The sequence below is a fragment of the Pelecanus crispus genome, chromosome 12 (assembly GCF_030463565.1).
Source record: "Pelecanus crispus isolate bPelCri1 chromosome 12, bPelCri1.pri, whole genome shotgun sequence".
NCBI lineage: Eukaryota > Metazoa > Chordata > Aves > Pelecaniformes > Pelecanidae > Pelecanus > Pelecanus crispus.
The window spans coordinates 18,416,382-18,442,457 of NC_134654.1; the positions used below are offsets into that span (position 1 = coordinate 18,416,382).

The 26,076-nt window shown below is 51.3% G+C and overlaps 1 protein-coding gene across 1 annotated transcript in view; it reads left to right on the forward strand.

Moving 5' to 3' along the window:
• The first annotated feature begins 296 nt into the window (after positions 1 to 296).
• HS3ST3A1 (heparan sulfate-glucosamine 3-sulfotransferase 3A1) overlaps positions 297 to 26,076 on the forward strand; it is a 36,193-nt gene continuing 10,413 nt past the window's right edge. The window contains exon 1 of the mRNA XM_075719811.1: positions 297 to 874. Coding sequence (XP_075575926.1) covers positions 297 to 874 — 578 coding nt within the window. The remainder of the gene's footprint in view (positions 875 to 26,076) is intronic.

Sequence of the window (26,076 nt, forward strand, 5' to 3'; positions counted from 1 at the left end):
TTGCCGCGGCGGGCGCTGCACGTGGGAGCCTCGTGCCGAGCCCCCAGCACCGGCGGGCGCCCGGCCCCGCTCCCCCGCCCGGCCCCGGAGCGGCAGCGGGGGCGGCGGCGGCTCCCCCCCCCGCCCCGCCCCGCCCGCGGGGGATGCCCCCCTGAAGCGCCGCCGCGGCGTGGCCCCCGCGCTGGGGGTGCGGCAGCCCGCAGCCCCCCGCCACCGCTGAGCGCTGCGCGGAGGGGCCGCGCCGGGGGGCGGCCGCGGAGCATGGCCAAGGCGCCCGGCCGCCGCCTCGGGGTAGCATGGCCGTGAGCGCGGCGGCCGCCCCCGCCGCCGAGCCGCTGCCCCGCAGCATCTTCAAGAAGTTCCTGGTGATGCTCTGCTCCCTCCTCATGTCCCTCTACGTCTTCTACTGCCTGGCCGACCGCTGCCAGACCCTGCCCGGACCCATCATCGCTGCCGGCGCCGCCTCGGAGGAGGAGGAGGGAGGCGGCGGCGGGTACCTGGGGGGCTCGGCCGAGCTGCCCCCCTGGCAGGCGGCGGCGGCGCGGCGGAAGCGGCTGCTGCAGCGGCTCAAGCAGCAGCAGCGGCGGCGGCGGCAGGAGGCGGCGCCGGGCGAGGAGGTGCCGGCCGGGGGCGGCGGGAGCCGGGCCGGCGGCTCGGGCGGCGGCGGGGGCAGCGCGGCGGGCACGCCCGGCACCCTGACGCTGCTGCTGGGCGAGGGCGCCAAGCGGCTGCCGCAGGCCATCATCATCGGCGTGAAGAAGGGGGGGACGCGGGCGCTGCTGGAGTTCCTGCGGGTGCACCCCGACGTCCGCGCCGTCGGCGCCGAGCCCCACTTCTTCGACCGCAACTACGAGCGGGGACTCGCCTGGTACAGGTACGGGACGGGCTGGGGCGGGCGGCGGCACGGCGGCGGGGCCGGGGCCGTGGCCGGGCCGGCAGTGCCCCCCGCTGGCCGCGGAGCCCCTCCGCCGCCCACCCGCGCCTCCCGGACCCGCGTCTCCCCGACCCCCAGCCCCGCCGTCCCAACCCCTCCTCACCCCCCAAGCCCCATCGCTGCTCCCCGAAGTCCCCCGCCGATCCTTTTCTCGCTTCCCAACCCCCCCCCCCCCAGCCTTGCTTCCTCCAGCCCCCGTCTCCGTTTCCCGATTCCCCGGGTACTCTATCCCCATCCCTTCTCTCTACTCGTTCTGCCGTCCCCGCTCCCAAATCCCCCAGCCTCTCCCTCCCCACAACCTCCTCCTCGCTCCCCGCCACCACATCCCCAGTCCCTAATCCCCCACCCCTCCTCTCCCCCGACGCCCAGCCCCGCTGCCCAGCGCGTCCCCCAGCCCTCCTGCCCCGGTACGGGGTCCCCCCGGGGGTGCCTCCCCGCAGCCCGGGGTGCTGCCTGCGGGGGGGGGGCGATGAGAAGGGCAGTGGGTGTCCCATTGCCCCGGGGACTGCACGGGGATGCTGAGGCAGAACTAACCCCACCACCCCCGAGCAGCACAGGCCCCCCAACATCTTGCTTCTCCCTGGCTTTTCTCAGGGTGGGGGCCCCTGTGGGGGCAAGTTTGCAAAACCTGTGGCTAATCCTGACTCTCAGCAGAGCCGCCCTGCAACCCCAGCTGCCTCCCTTTGCAAAGCATCGTATCATCACCTCGCGCAACTCCCAGCCCAGAGATGCAGCCGTTAAAAGCAGCTTTCCCGTATTCAGCGTGGAGAAAAAACATATTTCCCATGCAAATGTTTCAGCAGCCCAGTAATGAGTAACCAAAAATGTCAGTTCCAGGAGCGCAACCCACGCGCTCACCTTGCCTAAGACACGAGCAAAAAGGTAGATGGGGTTCTTCTTTCAATTAATTAGTGTTTCATTAAACCAACTAAAAGGTATCCCCTTTAAAATGAGACAGTAGACGTTAAAGCCAAGGGGCAGGATTCTCATTAATGTTGTTTAGATGTTTTCCTTGTGTGTTTTAAAGTTAATAGAGGAGCGTCTTCTGGCAGGTTCCTATGGAAAGGATTGGTTAGGGTGGGGGCGAAACTGCTTTTCTGCAGAGTGTCTCTGTGTTTGTGGCTTTCTTGAATGAACAAGCAAGAAGGAGAGGATTTCGGGTACCCCTGGAGCTTGTTTTACTTTTGTGTTAAGCCCAGCTATTAGCAGAGAGGAGAGGATGATTTTTGGCTCAGCTTGCGGTGACAGTATTGAAATGTAGAGTAGGATAGTACTGATGGTCCGAGTGTTTATGTAAAAGTCTTAACACGTGGAAGTGATGAGCTTCCTTGTGTATCCGCTGGTGTCAGAAACACGCCGGGTTTTTGCAGGCAGCAGAGTGTGGGTTCTCTGAGAAGAAAGATTTCCTTTCGTGTGGGCTGAAGCTGTCTACAGAATTATATTTTTAGTGTGCGCTTATCCAATTTCCACATGCTGACCCTGTATCAGAAAGGAAACATTAAAAACGTATCTGAAAAACCTCAGGAACTTTAATCAAGTCTTGACTTTGAAAAATAAACACATGGCTTTGGGGTGGCATCTACTGAAATTTATGGTGGATATGCAGAAAAGCTCATTTATCAAAGATGCTCTTGAAGCCTTGAGGAGCAGATGGCAGTGGGACAGACCCGCTTCTGGAAACAGTGCCTGAGCGAGGAGTGCAGACCTAGACAGAGGAGGAGCCACAGGCATTTAGGGCATAGTACAGTCCTTGGTGTAGGGGATTTAATTTTCCAGAGGTTTGGTCTTGATCTTGTAGCTCTTGCTCATTCAAGGTGCTGCCCTGCAGGCTGTTTGTGTAATCATTATGTTTTAGCATTTGGTACATGAGCTCTCCCATTAATTGCTGCAGTTTGTTTGTTCTGGTATTTGATGTACTGAATTTCACCATTATTTTTTTTTTTTTTTATTAGCCCCGTGGAGGCTGAGGTACAGTGAATTCTTTGTATGGGATTATTCCTTTGAGACCTAATCTTGCCGGCTTTGCTTGTATGAGTAATCTTTATTAACACACAGAGTCCTGGCGTGATGGCAGAGCTGCGGTGTCAGCCAGCTGGTAACCAGTTACCAGCCTGTTATAAATACTCATTTAAAAAAATATCTGTCTCTCTCCATGGGTTTGTTGTAATCTTTGATGAGGGTTCAGTGCCGGGGAAATGGCCAGATGTTTGCCAGGGGTCCTGATTTCTTATCTTTGGCATCAGAGGCTTAGGTTTCACGTGCATTTCTGTTTCCCAGCAGTCAGACTAAACAGCATCATTACAAGGTATAAACAGTTGGGTTTGCTTTCAGCGCCCGCAGGAAGCCGTCGCGGGCAGCGAGCACCCTGTCCAAGGGAACAAAAAGCTCTTGGCTGTTTGCAGTGACACAGACTTGCAAACGGGGAAGAGCCAACCAGCCTTCACGGCTGATGGTTGATGCCGTTGTCACTGGAGCGCGGACGTGGGCTGTCACAAGGATGCCACACCGGGACCATGGCAGGGTGGCTGTGGGGTCTCGGACACGAGGGGGACCCTGTTTCCTCCTGGAAACAAAAGAACAGCTCCAGTAAGAGCTGCTTGTTGTACAGTGTGAGGCTGGATAGGAGCTGAGCTGTGGCTGCAGCAGCAGGATGATGCTCCCAAAGCAGCCTGTTAGATGACGGTACCTGTAGGGCAGCGGCTGGCGAGGCACAGGCTTGGCACGTGAAAGTCCTGTCACCTACTGGGGTGCCACGCAGTGCATGAAACCAGTCACAAACGCTGTCCGTTAAATCAAGCGGAATAATCGCTCGCCTCTTATAGCCTGCGCTGTGCCTGGATAAGAAGGTAGCTGTCCTACCAGGAGGCTGATTTTATAAAAAACAATTTGAGTGATTTAATTTGGTAAGTGTGACACCTCCATGTGTGTGGGTTGAATATCAAGGGGTGTGACACCTCCGTGTGTGCTGGTGTGTGGGTTGAATATCAAGGGAAGCTGTGTGCTGAAAGCAGCTTTCTCTGTTTTGGGTTTGCAAGTCCTCCCTTCGTATGGGGACAAAAGGAGGGAGGGGGCAGCCCACAATGCTTGCATTGACTTCCCAGCACAGAAATCTCCGCTCCAGCCCTGAACAAGGCTATTGAGCTAACAGAGTTCAATAGCAGGTGAGCATGGGTTTTAATAGAGTTCAACTGCCATCCCCCACCCCGAATACGGCTGTATACAGCCTGGGGAAAACTCCCAAGAATAGGAGCTAAGCCAGTCAAGTAAAAAAAAAAATGTCTGGATTAAAAAAAAAAAAAAAAAAAAATCTGTATTCGTGGGTGATATTGCGAGTCTGGCTGGTTCCCTCTGATCCTTTGTTAGTCTCGCGCTGATTGAGCTGCCTGTTGGAATGTCATTATACTGTCAGTCACCCCAGGAACATTTATTTCGTATGTTTTAATCTCCCTGCCTCTGTAGCACCGATGCCAATTTCACTAGAGTGAAGCCAAGCTAATGTCATTAGATTACACCCGATCCAGGGGAAGATGAAAGATGATTCAAAGTTACTCCGTCAGGTTGGGAGTTTAAGTATCGCTCTTCCCCGATGCTTCCAGAGCTGGGGAGTTCTGTCTCTTAATTAATGTCCTCTTGGGATTTTTCTCCAAGGCTTTTGTTCCCCCCCAACCCCTTTTTTCTAATCTAGGCGACTGCTGATGTTTCCGAGTCAAAGGGAACAGAGAACGTCTCAGTTTGCTGAAGAGGTCTGGGATGGAGGAAGAGGAGGTTTGTTTGGGGGGAGGGATGTGCTTACAGCAGCTGTGAGCAGCTACCTCCCACCTTGTGCTGTTTTCTATCCTCTGTGCCTCAAATCATGGTGAAATCGGAGCCCTGGGGATAGAGGAGTCAGGCCACTCCTGTAGCAGTGAACGGCCTGGAGGTCCATGGGGTTTTGTGGTCACCGTAACTCAGCAGCACGGTCTGTGAGTGCTTTGTAAGCATGGAAGTGAGGATGGGAGCGTAGGCATGGGGGGCAGGAGTGAGTGGATGATGCCAGGGGAGACTTCGGGGGAGCGACTACAATTCATGAAAGGTGGAGCAGGACCAGACAGCCATCAGAAGGAAAGACCTTGTTGCAAAACCTGCTGCAGGAGGGAGATGCTGTAGCAGTAGTTGCCTTAAAGTGATCTTCTCCCCCCCCTTTCTTCAGCCACCCTTGCAGCCTCTACAAGAAACACCGGGTCTTTGACTGTGTTCAGGGTGTGCCCAGCCCAGAACATGGGTTGTGCTATGGGACATTGAGTTTGAGCCTGTTTGTGTTTTCTGCTCCCTGCTGTGTGCACACCTGCTTGTAGGATGGTCTGGTTTAGCAGCACCTGCTCCTTGTCCTGGGAACATCTTGTCTCCCAGACACATCTGAATTACTAATAGCATCAAGCACAGCCTGCATCAGTGTCTCTGGAAATTGCAGCCTTGGACAACCACATGCTGAAGAGGATCAAGGTCCTTGTTTATTTATTAGTTGTGTAATCAGATACCTCCCCATACTGAGCTCATGCTTCCGGATGCTGTATAAAAAGGGAATAAAAGAAGGCCTTGGCCGCAAAGCACAGGTAATTCACTGTAAACAACAGGTGAAGACAGGTTGACACAAGTGCAAAGATGGTGGAGAGTGTGTTGGTTGGTTGGGCAGCGTGGGCCTCCGGGCCAAGGAATCACTGGAGATGGAGGTGATGTGAGTTTATGGGTTGTTGAAGGGACCTCTTCTTGCTGAGGAAGAGAAGGAGCTTATTGGAAATGCTCATGAGATCAGGGCTGGAGTCACTGAGTCTGTTATAAAAAGACAGTAACTGGTTCTGGTGCTCATGTGCTTTGCCACTGCCTTTGTATGTGATCTGGACTCGAATACTCCAAGGCATTTTGGTAAAGATTTCAAATAGTTTGAAGGTTGGCACCCTACTGCCGGGGAGATGTCTTGGTGTGCTTCAGTTTGCCCATCTGTAAAGTGGGAGGGAAGTCACTGCCCTGTGCTGCAGGGGTGGGATTGCAGGGTTGTGACTCTGCGGCACCTCTCTCCAGCACAGAGATGAGGAGTCTGAGCTTGTTGGTCTATGCTGTGGGTTAAGTAACACCCAAAGCAGGCGAACCCCACCAGAACTGCTGGCAGAGGTCCAGCAGCCTTGGCACAGCCTCAGCTTGCTGTCCTCCCGTGGCGAGGTGGAGTGCCATCTAGTGTGCACACCCGATGGACAGCACCATCCAGACATGGCACTGTCCAGACACGCACCCCTAGCAAGATCTAACTGCAAAAAGCTGGGCTCTTTTCCCCCTTACTCATTATATAAACCCCAAAGGGTTATTATTTTTGGTGGGTCTTTTAAGCATTTTGCAGCTATGCATATCTCTTCTGTTTTCTGTTAATGGAGAAGTTGAAATCCAGGGTTCATGTCTATTCCTGATGAAGGGATGAGCTCCTGAGTTGGCGTATAAGGAGATGGCAACCCCATTCCCTTTAGAAAGCATCAAAATAAGTACTTTGGATTTTACTGGATTCTTCTCTCAGCAGATCCTGTGGTCTGCATGGGGATATACCAGGTTCAGAAGTCAATAGACCCTGTCCTTCTCAGTATTGCTTCACACCCCGCTCCCCGGGGTGCAGGTGGCTGGAGGGGATTAGCACCTTCCTCGTCCACCCCATGGCTCTGCCTGGGCCTGTGGTTCTTGGAAACCAGGGCTCCCCTGGCCCTGCCTGCTGGTGCTGAGCAATCTTGAAAATATGGCCTCAACTGTCCAAGATTTTGTCAGTTAAATTCATAGAGACAGGTCTCATGAAACACAGTGCAAAGCTCCAGCTGCCTGGGGCGAGAGCCCATTTATGGCAAAAATTGTGATACTCTTTAAAGAAGGAGCAGGTTCACCCTGCTTAAACCACTAGCCTCCTTTAAGGTTGGATTTTGCGAATACCCGCCTATGCACATATGCCATCGGCTCTGCTGCCTTCGGGGGGGCTCCTGGGAGTAATTATGTTGAGTCTGGGGTCTGGGACCATGTTCGCCATCACCACGAATATGTCTGCTCACCGCAGCTGAGCTAGGATTTCACCCTGACCTTTTGAAGTCTATAACAAGAGCAGTTAGGTCTGGGGAGGGGAAGAGAGCTGGTGCCTTAAAGAGTTCAGAGCAAACAACAAGTGATCAGAAAACCTGAGAATAACCCCCCATGAGCCCCCTCCCTTACATAGGCATTACAACTCCTGAGCTGCTAATTATGCTTTTCCCCTGGAGAATATCAAGGTAACCCAAACTCCTTTTGCAGGGAAATAGCAGAGGGGGGGAGCAGGGGCGGTTGTTGTGGCCATAAATCTTTGCAGATTCTCATTATGTGCAGGTATTATGGAAGGGAAGTGGATTGGGTTGCAGTTAAAGTTGCCTTGCCGGGGTTGAATACTGGGGTCTTACCCCATTAGAGACCCCTGTGTGGGTCAGTGGGGCTGTTCGTGCAAGGTCTGTAGGACTGGGACCATCCCAGGGACTGTGACAGTGGCCGGTGTCTCTGCCCATCTCCTGCATAATCCACCTCCTGGGAAATTCAGTTTTTCATGGTTTGGAGTTAAACATGTTAACCTCCAAACTGCGCCCTCCTGAGCCCTTGTGACTCCCTGGGGGGTACGTGAGCAGGACAGTGCCCGCAGTGAGAATATAAATAGAGTTGCTCGAGGAAGTGAATTATTCTTGGCATTTCTTTCATCGAACGATGTGATTCTGCAGGAGGAAATCTTTCAGCAAAAGAAATCGCCAGTTCCCTTCATGCATGGCAAGACCATCCTTCTTGCTTCCTGGAAGTGAGGAGATTCATAATGTGCTCTTTCTGCTGCAACGCCATCTGTTGCAGAGATACAGGGATCCCTGCTCAAACTCCCACAAGCTCGAGGCTGTTGCTGAGTATGTCTCTGGTGGGAGACAGAGGACAAACTGCCCATCGCTGCCCTGGGGGAGCTTTGGAAACCTCGTGTGGTTTTCCCCACTGTTGAACAGCTGTGCCCAAGTGTCATGTAAGAAAATCCTACCTGGAGAACTCCAGGCATCTGGACACCTTCCTTGTGCAAAGCTGTGCAGATCGTGGATGCCAGCACGGCAGCTTCAGCGGGATCCTGCCTAGCTCCCAGCTGTGATCAGGAGATGGAGCAGCCTCCCCTGCCCTGGCTGCATCACTCGGCTCCAGTTACCAAGCACAGCCGGTGGCTGGAAACTGGGATGTGGACAGTGGGATCAGGTCTGACCACAACCACCCTTCCCACGCTTTCCCCTCATGAGAGATGTTCAGGTTCAAGCGCAATGTTGTGATGGGAAGCTGGCTATTTATTTATTTATTTTTATATATCTCTAGTGGGACCTTTTTTTGCTGAAAATTTCAAAAAGCCAGGCTGCTTTGTTCTGACATTGCCCATTGGAAAAGGGCTCTCTCCTGCAGCCTGTGCTCTCTGGGGAAGCCTTTTATGGGAAAATATCAAATCCAATTGTTTTGACTTCAGTGTTTATGTGATGGTTTGTGTGTGTATGCTCATGTGTGCATCTTCAGGCTCTCAAGTGTTGTGTTTTGTCATTAACATTTCGTTTCTGTTTTCATGGTATTGTATCACAATGTTGAGTGCCATATACCAGCATCTTTTGACATTATTTAAACACTTTTGCACTGTCTGAATTGGACTGTTTGGGAAGCCCTTTTTGGGGAGAAATTCCCAAGCATTGGCATGTTTCAGCTCTGAGTAAAACAAGTGAGGAAACATCTGGATTTCCAACCTGGGGGAAGCTTTGTGTCCTGACCCTGCCGGCACAGGGTTAGCAAGTGAAAGGCCATGGAATAGCCTGGGAGAATTGGTGTGCAGAGAGCCCAAGGAGGTGACCTGGCTTCGCTGAGACCCCCAAAAACACGGTCCAGGATCAGTGTCCCCATGGTGCTGACGTGCTCTGAGCCCCTGTAACATGCCAGCTGGAGATGCCGCTTTCCCCATTTTGCACTGGACTTTGTTGGCTCCAGAGTCCTTCCCCCAGCTGGAAGTTTGCTCCTTAAATCCCTTCGGTCTCACACATTGCTGGACCCCAGGTTGGGCCTTGCAGAGTTTTGCTTTAAGCCTCAATAAAAAGGTGTTTGGGAGGAGCCCAGGTCACCTGCTGCAGCAAGGCATAGCTTTCCCCTGCTCCTGCTGGTCCCCAGGCCTGGATCGGGGGAGCACTGGGTTACCCTGGGTGCAATTAATATTGTGCCATTAACATGCTGTGATTTGCATAGGTAAAACTGGTAACAGCAGAAAGAGGCTGCATGATGTGCCAAAGCCAGAAGGGAGGGAGATCTTCCTCCTCTGAGCCACAAGCACTGGGTCAGTGGCCTCAGCTGTGGCGTTTCTTGCTTTCCAAAACCATGCTGTTAGGAGGCACTGGCAGAGCTGTGGCACGGCCATCCTGCCTGGGTCTGGCAGCCAGTCCCTGGGTTAGTTCAGTGCCATGGTCATCAGCAGCATTGGTGAGATGGAGGACACTCCATGCTACCAGCAGGGAAACGGGCAGCAAAGCACTCAGAGCCTCTGGCAGAGGGAGGCTTAGCACATGGGACCTCTTGACATCTAGCTCTATGCTGCTGTTGATCTCCTCTAACCGTGGTAGGAAGGGAGGCTGTCTGGTACAGGCCCTGGCAATGGGTGTTCTGTATGTGCTGAGCTTCCCTTGGCATCAGCTGCACCCCACTGGTGCTGTTCTGCTCCTCAACCTGCTCCTCCTCATCCTGAAGGTCACAGAAAGTTCCCCTGACTCCTCTTACAAGGGTTGAGGGTGCTAATCCCCACATCCGGGCTAACTTCCAGCTCAGGTAATTCTAGTCTCTGCCCCTAAAAATTAACTGGCTCCAGTCATCTTTGTTCTCAGTGCACAGAATTGCTGGGCACCATGCTGCTGGCAGAGACCACGGGGCTCGGGGTGGTTGGCTTTTGATGGCTGGGAAGTGATCTTTGTTCTGGTCTGCAAGATGATCTGTTTTTTTCCTCTGTGCAAAAGCTGCGTGTCACGGCAAGGGATACAGCTAATGTTGTGCAATATTCCGGCCCTCTTGCACTGTGTGAACGTTAATATTTGCCTATAAATGTTTGCCTGGTATATATCAGTCTTGTACCTGTGTGACAATGGTTGGTAGCTCCTTCATCATGTCTAAAGAAGGAAAAAACCAAAAGCCAAATCTCACTGTGTGCAGCAAGCAGAGCACAGGTAGTGACATGCAGAGCTGGGTGAGAAGAGCAGGGTTTGGGGTTGACAGCTGGTTCAGCTGCCTCATGTGCAGGGCTTGGTGAGACCCAGTTTGTGCATGTTGGTTCCACCAACGTCTGGCTGCCCTGTGTGTCCTGTCCCAACCAGCTTCCCCAGCAGGGCAGGGCCACGCGGAGGAAGAGGAGGAGGAAGATGCTGAGCATAGGTGTGTGTGCACACGGGTGCACTGGTTCCTCAGTGCTCACTCTTCCCCAGGCCAGCTGCATTAGGGGCAGCGGGGGCAGTGACCAGCTTTCCCTGCAGCCTTAGCTCATGGAGGGTTTACTGGGTTTCTTGCTCTGCCGAAGTGTTAGAGATGACAACTTTACTGTGTGCTGGGAAAGTCTTTTCCACCTGCTTCTGGGCTGGGGGCCATCGCTCCTCCAGCTCCCCTGCTGTCCCAGGGTTGGCTGCATCTGCAAGTCCGCTTAGTTGCATCTTGATCTCCTTGGGTGCTCACTGTCCATCTTACATTTCCTCTTCCCCTGCACTCATGTGCTGTATTATTGTGTAGCCGTGAGCTGTGAAACTCTCCCAGGAAGGGAGCTCTTGAGCTCTGCTAAAGACTCTCCCTGCAGCCTGGGTCCAGAAGCTGCTGAGAGGGAGATTTCGTGAGGCGGGGCTGAGAAAGCAGTGGCTGTCCCTCTCATGTCTCTATCCGTACTATCAGCAACAGGTTGGAAAGAAGCAGAAATAGGGACTTTTTCAAACAGTGTGAGACTAAATTGCAAACCTGGCTGCCACGGGAGGTTTTTGGCTAAAAGACTCTAAAAGGACTCCAGAACTGCTTAGCAAAGAAAGATGCATCAGAAGCTGTTAAGCATGAGAGACCAGAAGCAAAGTCCAGCTGAGGGAGTCCCCGAGCCTTGGCTGGGGACCCAGGAGTTTTTTCCTGCTGCTGGCACAGGAATTAGCTCATGGGTCAGGGGGACCCCAGGGTGGCCAAGGGAGGCTCATCTTCCCATAACTGTTATCAGAGGAAAATATGATCAGTGTTATTTGGTTAGAAATTAACTTTCTGGAAGGAAATTAATTTTTCAGTTGGCATCAAATAGCCAGTGGTTGATACTGAAGAAGGGAGCGTTGTACTTTGCACCCATGGTCTGGGCAATTTCTCTATAAATGACCATTGAACGCCCGCACCCCATCAGCTCTTGTGCTGAAGAGCCTGGATGTGTGTGTAACTGTATTAGTTCATACCAGATGCAAAGAAAAAAAAGAAAGATATCTCTTATCACTTACAGGCTAGTGAGAGCTGGGTAAGCACGACTGAACTTTCTGAAGCATCCCTTCAGATTTATGTGCTTCTAAGGTATCCGAGGCTGTTCCCTCTGTGCAGGAGCAGCAGGCAGGGGCTGGCAGTGACCTGGCCCCATGGGCTGAGCTGCTGCAGTCCTGCCGGGACCAATGTTTGCTTTGCAAACATTTGGAGTGGTTTAAGGTCCGACTGCCGCCCTGGCTCTTCATTTCTGCCCGTTCGCTGGAGGATTTTGCTGCCTGGATGGAGGGCATGAGCCCTGCTCCTTTGCCCTGTGCAAACCTGCCTGGGTTTAAAGGGCTGCTGGAGGTTTCTGAGCAAGCACAAAAAAACCAGCCCATCCATGGGTTTGGATGGCTGGAAGGCGATATGTGCCCCAGGAGAGGTGCAGCAGGGACGGTTGCATCACCTGGTCCTGCTTCCTGCAGCTGGGGGTCATGGAGCAAAGGAGAAAGCGTTGTCCTGGGGAGCAGGCGACAGGCAGGCTGGAGGGGAGGGGAGAGCGCAGAGCTGTGTGCTGGAGCTGCTAGAACAATAACTTTCTGCCAGCACTCGTCTTTCCAAGGAGACCAGCAATGCCAGCTTGCCAGGAGCAAACTCTTTGTTTCGTAGCAAAGAGGTGAAGGTATGAAAGCCTGGACATTTAAATGTCTTGCACCAAACACCAAGGACTTTCTAGTCCAGCTGCTGCTGCTCCTTGTTTGAGCTGGGGTGGCCAGTTCCCACCACTGTTTCCAAGTGTAGCAGGGTCTGGCTCAGGCTTGACCCTCCTTAGGGCAGGAGGTGGGATTTTGTTGTGCACCCACAGTGATTGGAGAGCTGAGCTCCTGGGGATGGCATGGGCATTGCCACCGCACAGATGGTGTGTGTTGCATGTCTCCTTGTGTTGTGTCCAGGGCAGCGAAGAGGCTTTGGGACACGTTCAGCCTGGCTGGGTGGTGGTGAGCAAGGGCCTGTTCTGTCCCATACCTCAGTTTCCCCATCTGTGAAATGGCATTATGCTGATGAGCTCACTCACAAAATACTAAGGTCATTGCTAAAGGTGCACCTAGGGGGGGCTGGGACTTGGCTTTCCTGAAGTTGGAGAGCACCAGGATCTGTCTGTCCCTCCAGCATCAGCCTCTCCAGGTTGTGTTTGGTCTGACCACAGGCAGATGCAGAGGGCCGGATGCACAGTCGCTTCGGGATTAAATGTTGTTTCCGCATACACGGGGATGTGATACCTGCTCAGCCCAGCACAGCAGCCAGGCTCAGGGCAGAGGCGCTTAGCCACCAGAGCTGCCTTCTGTAACCAGTTGTGCTGCCGCTCCGCTTGCTTGCTCCTGGCTCTGCCACCCTCCCTTCCAGCAGTAGTAAATCCTCTGGAAGAGCCTCAGAAAGAAAGAATTCAGTAGGACGCACGAGCGGTTAGCCTGGGAGCCTCTGAAGGGGCCGAGACAAGGGGAAGGACTTCACGGCCTGACCCAGATGCAGTGCACAGTATTTAATTGAGTTTGACCAGCTCCAGTGCCAGGGGTCAGGGTCAGCCCCGGCGGCAAAGTCCACGGACATGCCGGAGCCACTTCGTTTGGCACTTGGACAGGTTGAGCTCTGCCCTGCCTGTGCAGGGGGTCACAGCCCTCTGTCACATCGTGGGGACCCACTGCCTCTGCGGCACGATGTGGCCGGGTCAGTGAGCCAAGCTGTGAGCTGCGGGTTTTCAAGGGGGCTGCGCCTTGGAGTTTTACAGGCTTCGTCTGCTCGTTGCTTCCTAATTGCAATTGAGTTGTTTGGCCAAGTGACAGCGAACTGCCGGGTCGCAGCTGATGCCTGGATGTGTCCCCATTTCTGACACTCCCATCCCTGCAGCCTGGGTATTCAAGGGGTGTTACGACAGTAAAATCCAGCATTCATTGTCCTCCTTTCCAGCCTGCCCCAAAACAGAGGTGGAAGGAAGAAGTCGGTGCTTCCCCATCACTGCCTGCCTCTGCTGGGTGGTGCAGTGGGGCAGCAGCTCACCTCCCCGGCCACTGGAGCCAGGCACCAGCGTCGCAGGCAATTTCCTGCAGCAGCTAAGAGGAGAAGCCATGGGCTTGATTTATCCATCAGGACCCACCAGCCTTCCCAGGCCAGATGTAAAATCTCTGGTTTCCTAGTGTACCTCTGGATTCTTTGGTACATGAGAAACATGCTATTGCAGCACTGGATTTTTAAATTATTATTTATTTTTGGACAGTATAAGCATCTCCCCAGCACATGCTTCTGCTGCTTTCTTGGCTCTCGCCCCAGAGCAATGCCCCCAGTCCCGCTCTCACTCGGAAGCTGCCTGGGCTGGGTCACAGCATAGCCCTGGGAAGGTAGATGGGAAAGACATCAGGGGCGGTGATTGCAGAGACAAGGAAGGAATTTGGGTGTGTTTCCTCTGGAGTAAATCTGGCTTAAAATTATGAGCAGCTCTGGATTTTATTAAAGCCCTGAAAGCAGCGCTTGGCTTGGGCCAAATCCAGCAGCATTGTAAAAGCTGGTATAAGCCCACATCCAGATGAAGGAGCCCAAGCCTGGGTGACCTGCAGAGCCATGCTCAACCCTGGCTGCTTCCAGGGGCTTTTTTGGCCATCACTCTGCTGGGGACATCCAGGGGTAAGTGGGGTGGAGGAGTCTGGACCCCGACTGGAGCCCACTGGGTGTTTCAGCATGAATGGGGCATGCATCCTTCTTTTCCCCTCCATCCCTGGGAGCTTCTGCTGAATAGCCCATAGTCAGCCGAGGATAGGTGCCCTGGTGGCTCTGCCCTTTGCTGATGGTCGCCTTTGTGGTCACCTTGGTTGCTGGGAGCCAGATCTTCCTGGAGCCTCCCCTTTTCCTTACACATCCCCAGTATAAAGCCAGATTTATCAGACCAGTGAGTTTTGCACCGACAGCTGAGCCTGCTCTCGTGGGAGTCTGTCTGTATGGGCTGTGCTCTTGCCTGCCTGTGACTGCTGGGGTTGCCTGGCATGCCTGGATCCGGGGGCAGCTCTGCCCAATGTGAGGAATGCATTTAGGAATTGTTTGACCCCCTTGGCTTCCCAAAGAAGCATCAGCAAAGGGGTCCAGAGGAAGCTCTGCCCTGGCTGATCTCCTAAGACAGGCATTAAATGCATGGCATACCCTAGGAAAGGGCTTGGAAGGAAAGTGCACCGTGCACTGAAAGCCATCCCATCCTAGCGGTGTCCTCAGGAAGGGGGCACTTACTGCACCCCCATACTTAGGAGTGGAGCCCTGAGATGGTCCCGCTCCTGCCCTGACAAACCTTTCTCAGCCCACTCCAAGCCCTCAGGTCCCTAGAGCCATAAAACAGATTCCAACAGGATCCTGGGGATGAGGAGAAGGGAGAGACCGAGGCATTTTCCCTCCCTCCTCTCCCTGCAGGCACCCCCAGCAGACCAGCGGTGGGCAGAGCCGCAGCCAAGAGGCACATCCCTTGCTGGGAGCTGCGGGCCATGGGGCTCCCAAGGGGAAAAGAATCAGGAGGGGGCTTTAAGGAGTGATTAACGGCCTCAGCCGTGGCAGGGCCATGGGTCAAAGAGGCCCAGTTATTTCCCAGTGATATTCCTGCTGGAGGGGGTGGTAAGCTGACATGGCAGATACAGGTCCACCTGACCCCTCAGCTTTGGAGCAAAGCGAGGGCAGGGACAATGGGGACACCCCCTGAGCCCTGTTCATGCTCTCCACAGAAGGACGTTCAAACACAAGGCCGTGGGTCGCCCCGACATTGCTGACTCAGGCATGGTCCCCCCCTCAGCACAGATTTCCAGGAATGCCGTCCTTAACGTCTCCCGCTAGGCAAATCATAGCCATCATATGTTTAGAGGAAAAATTGGATTTGCCTTGTAATCTAATCAATGTTAAATAACAGTAATTCTAACTCCAAGGCTCTATGTTTAAAGTGCTGTGGGTCTCTGGGGATCATCGGCGTTATTTAATCTAATGAAATCACCATTACTGTCTAATGAGGGTGCACCACAGGGATGCCTTTCCTGGGGATGAAAGCAATGGTTAAATAAGTGGCAGTCAGGGCCAAATATTCAGAGTGGGTAAATGGGCAGAGTGCAGTAAGTTAAAGGTTTCACCTGGTTGGGACACAGAGCTCTTTGGCTGCACCTCTGTGGCATGTTTCTAATGGTAACCGTCATTGCTGAAGACACGATGGTGGTGAGCAAGTGCCCAGGTCCCTCCCGTCACCTCCCTGGGATGCCTGGGCAGGCTGGGCGACACTGGTGCCGCTTTTCCCCTATTTCTGTCCCAAACAGGAGTTGTTGAACTCAATGATCTTAAAGATTTTTTCCAGCCTAAATGATTCTATGATTCTATGTTTTTTTTAACCCATTTCAATACTTCATCCTGTGTCATGACTTGCTGTGCTACCCGCAGCAGGTTGATCTCTCCCTGTGGTGGTCCAGGCTGTGTTGTCTGCTGGTTTTTAAGATGTTTTTCCCCAAAACCTGCTGTACTTTCTCATTTTAATTCAGTGGTTTTTCCTTATCTCCTTTTTAGAGGGAGATAGGACCTGTTCTAGTTCACATTTCCCATGCTGGCTTTGCAGCAATTTCTGAGCCACCAGTGGATTCAGTCATTACGGAGCAAGCCAAGCCATATTGAGCCGCTTGCTTTCCTACACGCCGAACTTATTGTATTCAAATATATTGGAGTTATATCAGCAGCAGGCAGGGACTCTGCTGCTGTCAAATGCCAGCATGGCTGTATCCTGTGTAACCAGGGGAGTGTTCCTTCCATGTAGTGTGTGCTCTAATTTCCCATTATTATTTTTTTAATAAGACTGATACTTACTGTACATCGCTCATTTGCTCCTAAAATTGGAGCCATTAGAGCAATAAGCAGCAATTACCTTCTGAGCAGCGTGGTGTGTGAACCCAGCACGGTGCCGCCCTGAAGGAGGAGGCTGAAACCTGCCTTTCAGAAGCAAACACCCACGAGCAGCAGTGTAATGCCGGGGTGGCTTTGTAGGGACAGCTGGGTGTCTGTCGGGGTGCCCGGCATCCTCTGGAGAGAGGATTGCACCCATGGGTGCTGGGGGAGGATGCATCTGGCTTGATATCTGTGGATGATGGGGATGGGTTGTGGCTCTGCGCATGCTGCTGAGTTACCTCAGGTCCTGTTCCTTATCTGGTGGCTAGGCTCCTCTGAGCAGCCCATTCCCAGGGAGTGGCTTCTCCACTGGGAAACAATCTCCATGCTGAAAAAAAAATAAAAAAGGAACATGTCTGGTAATTTAATCATATTAAGTGCTCCTAAAAATCACGTCTGTGCTGCACAACAGCATGCCAGAGGTCTCTGGAGGAGCAGATGCAGCAGGACCGGTGAGGATTTGGTGCAGAGAGATGGGGCAAAGGAGGGATTTCTGGAGGAGGGAGGGTGAGATGTGCTAGCAGGCAGGTCTGAGAGCCCTGTCCCCGCACGCCACCCTGTTCTACACTGCCACAGCCCAGCCAGCACCACAGCACATCAGCCCTTGCCCCCGCAGGGGCAGCACTCTGTCCTCAGTGCTGGTACGGATGAGCCCCATGGCCACAGGACGGGTCCCCTTGTCACAGCGTGGGAGCGCAGGCGATGCCGCATGTGCTAACAAGGTCTGGGAGCCACGAGGACGGTCCCTACGGGCGGCTCCTCAGCGACAGCCGGGATGTCTGTGTTCATTATGCACATCCCTTTCATGCCGCCTTCATTATTCGCATGCTATCTAGTGTCATTAAGATATCAAGTTCATTTAGGTACATCCACATTGGCAGTTTAATTATGTCTGGGTACTACTCTGTATTTTATTCATGGACTATCTGGGGGCGGTTGTCAAACACAAGCCCAGGAGATAAAGGTTCGGTGGCTGCAGAATGCTAATGTCCTGCTGGTTCCCTTTTGACAAATACACATGCCAGTTATTACCAAACTGATTATTTCATTCATTAACACCACATACATCAGCTCCCTTCACCCGGTATTATTGTATACATTCATCTTTTCATAAACAATTACCTGACAAGGTTGGGAAAGGCAAGTACTGGGGAATTAATGCTCTGATGAGAAGTTCCTGGCGTGGGTTAGTAGCAAGGTGCTGGGGGTGTGTGGAATGCCCCGTTAGTGTGATCGCTTCATTAATCAAATTAGGGACAATAGCATGTCACATGTGTGCCATGTTTCCCAACAATATCGAACCCGTTCACATTGTGCTGGGGCTCAGTGGACGGGGCTCCCTGTCCAGCTTGCGGTGATGGGGGAAACGAAATGAAAGCCAGGGGACCCAGCGGGAAGGCTTGGAAAACATTCACCACGGCTGGACCATGGGGTGCGTTTCTCATCTGCTCTTTTCTTCTTCTTCATCTTCTTCTTCATCTTCTTCTTCTTATTATTATTATCATTTTCTTCATCATCATCATCATCATCATTGTCGTGGGGAACATTTGCATGAGAACAGGTTCTTTGTTTATTGTTTGTGCCTTTTTTCAAGCTTCCACATATTGCTTTCCCAGAGCTGTAACCCTCCACGATAGCATTAGCAGTGGTGGTGGGAATCATTAAGACACCATGAACATGCAGCCATCTGGGGAACAAAAACCCCTGGGTCTTCTTTCTACATTTTTTAACTGTAAAAGGCTGGCAATGGAGGAAAAAAAGTACAGGGAGGCATGAACAGTGAAAAATAACCAAACTCATGAAATAAGTGATTCCTACAGCTTTCTTGGAGATTGTGGTGAAACCCAGTGGACAGGACTAGTGGCACTGCTCGCCCAGCTGGAGGTTGCTCTCACAGTCTGGATCTGCCGCAGCATCCTCCAGCACATTATGTCCAGAATTAAGTTGTGTGGAAGGAATCAGACCTGGAGCCGCTCTCAGCGATTTCCCCTTGAACATACAGCCCACAAGGTTTCAGTGTGCTGTTGGTCCTGTATTTGTTTCTTTAAACACATTGTACCCTCAACTGTTTCCACCAGCAAGCTCACTCCCTCCGATACAGAGAAGGAGCAGCTGCAGCAGGCCACCAACACAGCCAGAATCAATTCAGCTTTTCACTCAAGCAGATACGCTCAGAAAGTAATGCTTCAGGGGTTACACTTCTGCACTACTCCAGCGCAGGATTTGCAAACTAACTAAAGGATCTGAGTGAGATTTAAGTGCCTAACTCCCTTAGGCCCCTTTGAAAAAAGCCCCACTGGAATAACTAAGAAGCTTTCACTGTGCTTTTGCAAAAGCATTAATCCTCCTTGTTATCTCCACAAGTCTTTGATCACACTTCAAAATCTTCATCTCCAGGGGTCCTGTCTGGGCTTTCCAAAGTGGCTTAAGAGCAGATGTATCACTGCTTCTTGGGGAGACCTGGGCTCCCAAGACACAGAATCACTTTTCAAAGCCCCTCCATGGCTCTCCATATTGGGATGGAAAGATCACACCATGCCAAGGGTCCCAGTGGTGCCGCTGCCCTGCAAGGTGAGACCTCATGCACCGCCCACGAGGTGATGCCTGACTGTCATGGTGGGCCATGGTGTCAGCATGGATTTGAAATCCATGCTGCTGTTAAGAGTACCAACTTGGGCTTAGCCAGTTTTTCCTGCATTTTCTTCCATTTTCCTGGGGGAGCGCAATGAAAGAGGGAGCACACTCAGTCTGGGGTTCCTCCTCTTTGTGGATGCTGAGAAATTAAGGGGGAAGGAGGGTTGGTCTTGCTAAGCAGGGCATCCCTGGAAAATGAGAGGCTGGGGGTCATCTTCAGGAGCCGATCTGAAACCCCCAGCCCACGCCAGTTCAGTGCTGAGTGAGGAAGATGAGGGTTTATTGGCCTGGATCCAAATGACTCAAGTTGACTCATGAAGCTGAGGTCACTAATTTTTTTTTTTTTTTTTTAATCCATTCATATTTTGGAGAGCACTTTTCTTGCTTTCTCTTTTTTACATTAATGATCTGGATTCACTCTTAGAAACCTTGGTGTCACGCTAATGCCCAAGCAACAGCCTCTGCGTCCCCCCTGCCTTCCCTGGGCAGTGACGTGATGGTACAAATGTATGGACCAGCTGGACCTGAGCTGGATGCTGGGATGACTTCTTCCTCCACTTGCTGTACAATTTACTCATGAAATTTAGATCTGCTATCAACTAAAACTTCCTGAAATATGTCAGATGACTCTGATACCGAGTTAGACAGTGATGCATTCCCTGGGAGGAGGTGGAATAGCTGAGCACAGAAAAGAGCTCTTAATGCATGACCTTGTGAGCTGTGGCTAAAATCCCTTAATAGACTGCGGAGCTGGAGGAGGCTAGGGTGTGCTTGCTCAGCACAGCAATAGCCCCTGCCTTGCCTAGAACTTGCAAATTAGACTAGGAAGAATCTTTTTAAGCTTTCTATTTTCTGGAGACTTTTGCCCTCTTTGCACTTGACTGCTTTGCTCCAGGAATGAAAGTACGGAGTCCTTTCCCAGCCATTAAAGTTTCATTTAGCAAAAGGACAAAGAATTGGCACGGGAAGGATGAAGAATGACTGCAAGGGTAAACCTGTGTGACTCCATATATTTTAGATCATAGCCTGAGGTCAGGCTCCCTTTTTTGTAATACAGATAGAGGATTTTTTGGCCTTGCAGCAGGAGATGTGTAGCGATATATAAAGAAGTCACTTCTCAGCATATTTTAAGAAACAACCTCTGTTCTCAAAAGGGGGGTCCTTTGAGGTGTCTGGCTCTTTCGTAAAGCTCCCCATTGATGTGCGTGCGTGCGCGCATACACACACACACACACACAAATACACGTGAAACATCTCCACCAGTATAGGGCATGTCACAGTATTTTTCCAAAATTAATAATCACTGTTGAATTGTTTAGGGCTCCACAACAATATCTTAGAGGACAGATCCCTTTATCTCTGCAGAGAAGGGAGAAAGTCCTTCTCTCCACTCCCAACAAACCCCAGCACTTGGGCTGTTAACCCGTAGGGACACAGGGGTGTCCAAAACTCCCCAGGAACAGTTGTGTGGCCCAAGTGGGTCTCAGCCTGCTGTGTCCATTGCCGATTTTGGATATTATCTCCCTACCTTGGACTTCAGCTTCCTTAGTTTAGCTACGTCAGTTCCTGCACTCACTAGGTCCTGATTTTTGGTCTCTGAGATCTGCTGGGATTTCTCCTCCTCCAGAGGTAAGGAAGATGGAGGAACACCTTTTTTTCCCCAGTCACCTCTATTCAGTGGTTTTCTGTGTATTTCCAATTTCCAGGCAATATTTCATTCCCCTTCACATTGCCTGCAGCTTCTCAACGACTGCCCCTCTCTCCTGCTCTGGGTCCTGCCCTAGCTCCTCTCCCATCCTTCTCTTCTTCCATGGGAAGAAAGCATGCATTGCTGTGAGTGTGCTTGGCTGAAGGTGCGCATGTGTTTGTGCCTAAGAAAAATGAGTCAGACATGGAAAACAAGCAAATCACATTATATATTGCAGGCAATAATGTAGCTCCCAGGGGACAGAGATAATATAGTGAGAGACAAAGGAACAATAGACTTTGCTGGTCTGAGTGCTCACTTGGTTGTGGCTTTTCTGGAATTATTCTTGACTTCCTCTGTGTGAGTGGTGAATCAGATCTTGGAGCTGATAAGATATCAGGAGGCAGTCTGGGGGCTGTGGCGGGGATGTGCATCATTTTGTTTGGGAGCCCTTGTTGTACATATTGCTCTTCAGAGGAGACTCTTGCTCTACACAGGAGCCCTGCAGAACAAAGGATGGGGATTTTTTTAAAGCTGGCTGTGATTTTTGTGGTTTGGAAAAACACGCCGCTGTCTGAGGGACCTTGTCCGGAGAATTGTCTTGATTTGCATTCTCGTTTAGGGGTGGGTGCCATTAGCAGCGTGTGTGGGGGAAGCAGCGGAGATTCCCTAAGTTTCTGATGCAGAAAGAGGCATCAAGACAAAACTGCTGGCATTAACCATGCAGGATGCTCCCCCCCAACCCCACATCTGGGGCTTGGGGTGCTTGCAGGACACAAGGAGACTGTCAGTCCCCAGGTTTGCAGGCGGCTGAGCAGGGGGCACAGGGCCAAGTTAAGGCAGAGGCTATCGGGGTATGTGGTGGGGATGGCTTTCCTCACCAGCCCAGGTGGCAAGGAGCCTTCCAAACTAAAGCACTGCTGGCTTTTGGAAAAATCCCAGCCAGGACGCTCTCCTGGGGACTCCCCAGAGTTCCTTCTACAGAGGCAGCTGATGCTTTGAGATGTGCTTCAGACTTCCCTTCTTTTCTTCTTCTTTTCTCCCTTTCTCCATTTCTTCTTTTTCCTTCTCCTTCCTTCCTTCTCTTTTGCTTTCTTTTTTCGTTTCATCTTTTTCTTCTTTCTTTTCCTTTCTCTCTGTCTTTCTTTCTCTCTTCTGCTTTTTCTTTCTGTCTGTCTATCTGTCTGTCTTTCCACCTTTCTTAGACCCCAGCAAATTCCAGGAAGGCATCAGTTGTCTTTAACACCCAAAGGAAAAATCGAAGGGAAGGGTTCAATTACTCGCATGAAAAATGAGTCTCCTAACCGAGGTCTATCCATTTGCTAGTTTGCTTGTTTTAAAACTGAATTATAGAGACTGCACATTTTTCTAGAGACAAATGCATTAATTTTTCTCAAAATAGACAAGAGGGAAGCAGAGGGAAAATAAGATAATAAGAGTTTCCACAGTGATTTATATGCCTTTGTGAAAAATAATGGGGGCAGACGGCAGCACGCACCGGCAGCCCGTGGGGGAAGGGGCAGGGGGGGTGGCAGGGACGACTGCAAGGAAAACTGCCAGAAGTCCAAGTAAGATTGTTGGTGTTAGATGATATAAGATCACTTTATGTCTCTAGCTGCCTTGAAAAATCTCTCTTTCTCTCTCTATATACACACACATAAAATATATGCCATATGATGCACTTAAAATCAGCACAGTCTATACTGTTTATACAGGAAAGGATTGTGTTTCTCGCCGACCTCTCCCCAGCCCTCCTCCTTCTGCCGAAGGATAAACTGGGACCTTTAGAAAACAAAGTAGTGGCTACAATTTTTAACAGATTTGCTCTTGCATATATTTATATAGGGCAGGCGAGCCCTTCCCCAGGGCCAGCTGCCTGCTCTCTTGGGCAAAAACTGGGGGGTTGAGTTTGTTTTTTTTTATCTGTTCACTTTGGTTTGATTTATATGCTAAAAGAGATATTTTTATTATAGTGCATAGTAAATTGGGTTTCTTTATTGCTCATGAGAGCTGTTTTCCAAAATTGGACTATTTATATAGTACACTGATTGCAATGTATTTCTTATCTTAATGTCTAACTGTAGGGAATAAAAAAAATTATACCGAATCGTATTTTTTAAAAACTGCAACCTCTTTTTAAGTAAGATGAAATGCGTAACTTTTTCATAAGAAGATGTTGTGGCACTCAGCAGCTCCCAGGAAATCATCTCATTTTAGCAAGTAAAGGCTTTTGGTGGGAACTGGAGACTCTGGAAGGGTTTGAAGCAGTTTTGCGGTTTGCCCATTGATGTAATACACGGGAAACAAGTCCAGGAGGCCAAAGGCCACCAAGGCTGTAGTACCTATGCTGATGGTTCTCTCCAATTACTTATAGGAATGATTCAATGAATTTATTCCCTGTTGGTTTCCGAGTAGAAAATCCTGTGGTGTTCAGACGGATGCGAAAGCAGAGGGAGGCTGGAAGTGAGGCTTTAAAGCAAAACCTAAAGCCGTTCCAGGGCAGATGGTTAATTGTGTGGTTCAATTTATTTGCCTAATGCAAATCGTGTCCCATTTGCCCGTGGCACCAGGGGAACTGGATTCCTGTTTGTTTTGCTAAAAACTGGGCTGAGATTTCACTGCATCTTCTGCAGCTCCCACGTGAAGCTCTCCTGTAGCGAGAAGGCTTTGTGGTCCGCAGCAGAGGATCACCGTATCTCCAGGGCTGGTAGAGAGGAGAAACATCAGCTCCCACGGAGAAGGGCTGGGATTGCCATGAGCCACCAACACCGTGTTGGTTTGCAGGATTCAACCTTCCATCTTCACGGCTCCAGGCCCGTGAAGGTGCTTTAGTGGATGGCAGCATCCCCTTCTCCCATCCCAAAACCAGGCACTGGGGTATGTCTGTGGGTCTGGGCGCCCCCAGCCCCCCCAGTCCCCTCTGGTCTCGGACCAGGAGGGTGTTTCCCTTGGACCAGGAGGGTGTTTCAGGGGGTTCCCAACTTCCCAAATGGGCCTAATTGAAGCCTAAAGAGATTTTTCACAGATTCATGGCTTTTCAAAGGAGGCATTTGCATATTAATAAGAAGCTGTTCAGACTGATTGGCTTAATGTGTTTGGGGTAAGTATAATTAAATGTCAAGGGAAATATATCATGAAGTAATGAAGCTGAAGCTAATTTATCAAAAAATGAGTCCTAGAGAGGGAGACATTTCCAATAATAAACAGTTCTTTAACCTTCCTCTTTAAGGTGATCTGCTTAGTCAGGAATGAAATGTGCGGTCTTGAAGATCCTCGAGTGAGAGAGGTGTGAGATGGTTACTGGTTTGGGGGTTGAGGTTTTTCCGTGTTCTCCCCAGTACAAACCCCTCTGCCCTGAGACCCCAAGGCTGAGCCCATCAAGAGGGTTCACCCGGGTCCAGGTGAGGGAAGGTACAGCTCTGGTCCCTCCGAGGCCACCAGCAGCACCTGGGAGGATGTTTGAGGGGATGTACACGTGTAAGACTTCAGGGGTGCCCTTAAGGAAGAAGAAGAACAGTCTTGAGGTTTAATTATATCAGATGCTGGGTCACTTATGCCATTTTTTTCCTCATCTCTCAGTCTTTTCTCTTTACTCCGTAAGCTTTTCAGAGCATGTGCCGTCTCCTGCTCTGTTCATGTACTAACCAGGGATAAAGATCAGTCCATACAGGCACAGCTTTAATACAACCAAAAAATGCAGTGTACATTCAGAATTGCGATGTGGGTCCCAAAACTGGTTATTTGAACATCAGAACTGAGGAGGGTGAGGTCCAGGCTGAAGGCCATGCCTGTCCGTACGAAGGCTGTGACTCTTCCACATCCTTCTGTGTGATGGGAGGAGGTTGTGAGCTCCCTCTCCATGGTGCAGCCATGCAGTGGGCAAATGGGCATGCACTTTTCAGCAGACCTGCTGCTTTGAGTGAGTGCTGGGTTCATAGGCTTCATTTCCAGCCATGCACTGACTGTCCTCTGCCACCCGCCTCCAGCGGTGACTTACTCCCATGTGCGGTGGGAGTGGGACTTGGAGCTCTTGATTTGCACTTTGTGCGCTTGCAAGGGAGAAAGGCAGGGTGCAAGGCTGTAAAAGGATCATGCCCATTGTCTCAGCTGGAAAACCCTCCTTTGGCATAATACAGCATAGAGGGGAATCAGCAGGTTGCAGAATAATAGAGGCATCTATAGAAGACAACAGAACTCATGTCCATTTTCATTAAGAGGCACCATAGTTACAACAAAAAACAGCACCAAAAAGCCAACAGAACCAGCCACCAGAAGCCTGAATTTACCCAAGCAAATCCATCCAGTGAAAGAGGAACCCCCTTTCATTTGGGAGCTATGTTGGAAATATGATGAAATCACTGTGGGCCTGATTTACTCCCTTTGTAAGAATTAGCTGGTGCTGCAGGGATTTGGCAAACGGCTCATGCCCTATGCTTGGAGCCCTGACCTCTGCCGGGGTTAAGCTCTCACCAGGGAAGGTACATGGTGCTGGAGAGACCACTGAGATGTAAAAACACAGGCGATCAAAAAATGCATGTGGCCACTGCTGGAGGTGATGAGTGCTGGGTCTAGGTCTGCTGAGGAAGGGCAGGGTTTGTGCTCTCCGATGCATGGCATACCCCAAAACTGCACTCACTAAAGCTGCTGGGAGTGCCTTGAGAAGAGCTCTAAGGCTAGGTTAAAGAGTAGGCTCATGGCCAGGCCAAAGGGGAACCACTGCAGGTCTCCTTGGTGGCAGAGGTGGCAGATGAAGCCATCCCCAACCCCAGCAGAGAAAGCTCCTTTAGATGGTGCCTGGTGGTGTCTCCATTCCCATACAAAGGACAGAGACATGGTGAAGGGGTCTTTGGCCACGGGCTCCGGAGCTCTTCATCTGCTTCTGGTAGGCAGATGGCTGGATCTACCAGCAACACCACCAGGCAGGTCCCAGCATCCTCCCAGATGGATACAGAAATGCACCATGATGACTTGGCTGTTTAGCCATTGGAAAGAAAACAACTACAAAACACCCCTTTTCCAAACCCCAGCTGGTCAGCACAGAGGAAGCAGCAGTGCCACCCGTGATTGCCTCAGCTCTGATGAGTTTCTTGTTCCAGCAAAGAAAATCAATGGCTTGCACAGCTAATGGCATCAGAGAGTTTCTGCTTGTCGATAGCACTTAGGCATTGGCGGTCTCCGGGAGATGCCCAGATGTACTTCCCAGCACAGCAGATTTTCAGGAGCCTCTCGGCACAGTTGCTTCTCCCAGACTGGTCATGGGGTGCCAGGACAGTGGCATCACCTCTTCTGACTGGCATCACCTTTGCTAGGAGCCAGGAGGCCACCGAGCACCTGCCTGAGCACAGGACTCCCCGCTTACCTGCTGCCCTCAAAGCCACAGCTCTGCCTATCAATAATTAATCAG